Consider the following 3,979-nt stretch of genomic DNA (forward strand, 5'->3'; position numbering starts at 1 on the left):
ATACCTATCTGGTCTATAGGCAAAGGAAAGACGCATTACTCGCCTGTATAATGGCCTATATGGTATATAGGCAAAGGAAAGACGCCTTACTCACCTGTATAATACACTATCTGGTCTATAGGCAAAGGAAACACACCTTACTCACCTGTGCGGTGTCTTACCTGGTCTGTAATCAAAGGCAATACACGTTACTCACCTGTACGGTGTCTTACCTGGTCTGTTATAAAAGGAAACACACCTTATTTACCTGTATGGTGTCTTACCTGGCCTGTTATAAAAGGAAATACACGTTACTCGCCTGTATGGTGTCTAACCTGCTCTGTAATCAAAGGAAATACATGTTACTCACCTGTACGGTGTCTTACCTGGTCTGCTATAAAAGGAAACACACCTTACTTACCTGTACGGTGTCTTACCTGGTCTGTTATAAAAGGAAACACACCTTACTTACCTGTACGGTGTCTTACCTGGTCTGCTATAAAAGGAAACACACCTTACTTACCTGTACGGTGTCTTACCTGGTCTGTAGTCAAGGAAACACACCTTACTCACCTGTACGGTGTCTTACCTGGTCTGCTATAAAAGGAAACACACCTTACTTACCTGTACGGTGTCTTACCTGGCCTGTTATAAAAGGAAACACACCTCACTTACCTGTATTGTTGTCATTTATTAAGAAGAGAAAAACAATTTGTTTGTCAATGTTAATAAAGGTACATTTTACAATTGAAATTTTCTACGTCATAACTAAATGTTATAAAACATTTCCTTTCTGTACTCAGAAGAGGAGCCCGCTCGTGCCATGTTCCAACATTTTATTAGACTATTAATAGCATGTGATTACATTTTTCTGCACACAAATAATGCAATTGATATTGTTTATGTGTCAATCCCTTCCAATACTTTAAAAAACATTTAGGAAGTGAAATGAAATACATTTTTGTATTTGAAATAAGTTTGTACACACTGTAACAGATACTCATCTAATCAAATCCTCATTGTAACAATGTTTCTGTGATAAATAAAGATAAGAAAAGTCCAGTTTGGTGAAGAGTTATTATTATAATGTAAATAGTATTGTTAATAATGAATAGCTATGTTTTTCTAGTATTGGTTACCTGCCCCTAGTCAGGTTTATAACACTAATGTGTCTGAGCCTGTTGTACATTAATTGGGCACTGAGGAGAATCAATATCCATATTTGCACTAAGTTCCTCAAACCTGGGTAATTATAGCACAGAAAAAAGGACCACAATGTAAATATCTGTCAGATGATAGCACTATGAATTGAAAATCTTGTTCAGAATTCAATCTAAAATGGTTGTATGATAAGCTATGCTACAACAGTCCCTCCCGCGATACTTATAGAACAGTCCCGCAAGGAGGTCACATGACTAGTGCCCGCCATTTTGAATTGCCATTGTTAAAGTATGGCAGTATCGGCGCTGTACATTTTGACGAAAAACAGGGACTTAAAATGCTTGTAAAGCACGGAAACTCCGTACACATCAATGGGACACCATCTTGAACATGTTTGTGGCGGTAGGTTTAGGTGTCGTTGCGCGACGGCCGATATTTTTGTGGATATAGTGGGCATTCGCTAAAAAGACATTTTACTGGGCGTTCGCTAAAAAGACCATCGAGAATCGAAAACTTTGATTTATGTCACTTCGGGTCGATGGATTGACTTGAAACTCAGGATTAATACATGGGAACACAACGTGGACATATTCCAAGCAAAAAAAATGAGATTCGTGCAGCGCGGACTTCTCTAGAGTGGGCGTTTGTGGGCATTCGCTAAAAAGACCATGCGTACTGGTCACACTGCCTTTCGTTGTACCAAGGATAAACCTCAGTATTTCTTGGGTAGCAGCACTCGTATCTCAGGATGGGAAGGTCATCTATAGGATCATGCTCCTCCTCCTCCTCCTCTTGAGATGCTATAATTCTCCTCCTCACCCTTCTCCCCTGCTTCTTAGGCTTTGCTTTTGCAATCAGGTCAGTTGCAAACGCATGTTGACGCTTGCTCTTCTTCTGTGGAATCTCCCTCTTGCTGTCTGTGACAGATATGACGTCGGCTTTGCTCCGCCCCACGCCCGTTACAGCGGTCGCAAGCTCATGCTCGACTACCTGGACTCTGTACTCAGAATCCTCGTGCCTTTCCAGATCCAACACACTGTTTTTGAGAAGGGCGGGGAGCTCCCATCTCTTGTGCTTATTCATAGAAAAGAAAACTTCGTTGGAACCAAACCTCATGTCCCTCCACTGCCAGGGCCTTCTTTGTTGAACTTGAAGACCAGAAAGTGATTGAGAGATTTCACCATCATCCACAAACCCGGAGAAGTCATCAAGGATGCTCTGTCCCTCCTCGGCTGTGATTCTAGCAGATCCGGAGAGGCCCACATAGATGCCAAACTCTGCACAGTAGTTCTTGTTCTTCTTCCGAGCCACACAGCCCATGCGGAGGGTGTTGCCAGTGTGGCAGCCGTATTTTCCCTTCCTGTTCACCATGATGCCACTAGGTGATACCTGGATCATTAAACAAAATCATGATTATGAAAGAAGAGCTTCAAACTGTATGCAAAATTTAATTATCATAATTCCAGAGTCACAATTTCAGGATAACTTTCTCTGCTATTCATATCAAAATAGATAACATTCTCTGCTATTCATATCAAAATAGATAACATTACATTTATGGAACCTATGTTAACTTCACTGTGTTACAGCTTTCCTTGGGAAGTCTTTTTATATGATACTTATGGTATGTTCCAATATACTTAAGTTTCCTGACAAGCTAAGGAAAAATGCTATCAACTTCAGTGATTATTGCCATCAACTTGTTGCCAAGAAAAATTGTTCCAATCTACGATGATGAAAGATTGTGCAACCATTGAGTACTTGTAGGATTGACTTGAACACTTCCATTGACTTCATTGATGGAAACCCAATTCTGATATTTGTATCACTTATCACCCTGATAAATATTGCCTCTTAAACTTTTAATATTGAACTCACATTTTGCAGCCTGACAACACAATAGTCATAGTGGAATACTTTCATTTCCAGGCTCCGATATTTCCAACATTGTATTAAAAGCCTGAAAACAACACATTACATATGGCTACAAAGGGGTGTGTCTTTCCATTTTCCATCCATCTTATTTTGTGATACATAATGTAACTGTCAATTGTTTCTAAAAAGAAACTCACCTTTATTTCGTTTTCTGATTCCACAATCCCACTGAAGGAACTTCTCCTGGCCGCTGACGGCTCGACCGCCGGTCTTTTTTCTCACTTTAGCCCGGCTCTTCGCAGTGCAGTTTATATATCTATAATTCATTGCGGACTGTTGTGCAACCTCACTTCAAACAAAACAACCCCAGACAATAGAATTATTTTGACCAGGTGACGTCACGTTAAATGTGTCCAAACTCTACAAAAAACTAAGAACAGAAAGCATTCCAAGTATGTGGAACACTTGACAGACCACAAACATAGAAAATACAGACAACATGAGCGCAGAAACTGTCAGATTTAGTAAATTTTCTGGATCCAAAGTTGTGTTTACATCCTATCTAGGTTACTTCCGGTTTGTGGATAGGTCAGAGGTCATACAGCAGTTTTGACCAATAGGAGATGAGATCTGTGCTGACGTCACTGGCGGGAAAATCACCTTGCTCAACTCGTCCCATTTATCAAAGTAGATGTTTGGGGGCTACTTGCCTCCATCCATGAAGGACATGATGTTTTGACAAATAATAAGGTTAGTTCTCTTCTTCTTTCGCACTGCTTAGCCTCATGAATATGAGATAAAGAGTAGGTTAGTTTGATGATAACTCAATGTCATGAATATTGCTTTTATTTTGTGACCTTGGTACAATGGCTCTACCTTACTGAATCTGGAGGGGGGAGTGGCTCTGTTTTATTTTTTTCCCCTGAATCCTACCAATGCGCAGTTTCTTGAAAACAACTTAACT

The 3,979-nt window shown here is 40.2% G+C and overlaps 1 protein-coding gene across 1 annotated transcript in view; it reads right to left on the minus strand.

The window, feature by feature from the left end:
* The window catches only part of LOC118416237, a 14,305-nt gene extending 10,635 nt beyond the window's left edge, over nucleotides 1-3,670 (minus strand). The window contains exons 1-2 of the mRNA XM_035821322.1: nucleotides 3,213-3,670; nucleotides 1,823-2,529 (exon numbers count right to left, since the gene is read on the minus strand). Coding sequence (XP_035677215.1) covers nucleotides 1,823-2,511 — 689 coding nt within the window. The 5' untranslated portion in view covers nucleotides 2,512-2,529; nucleotides 3,213-3,670. The remainder of the gene's footprint in view (nucleotides 1-1,822; nucleotides 2,530-3,212) is intronic.
* Between the last annotated feature and the right edge of the window lie 309 nt (nucleotides 3,671-3,979).

This window comes from Branchiostoma floridae, chromosome 5 (genome assembly GCF_000003815.2).
Source record: "Branchiostoma floridae strain S238N-H82 chromosome 5, Bfl_VNyyK, whole genome shotgun sequence".
Classification (NCBI taxonomy): Eukaryota; Metazoa; Chordata; class Leptocardii; order Amphioxiformes; family Branchiostomatidae; genus Branchiostoma; species Branchiostoma floridae.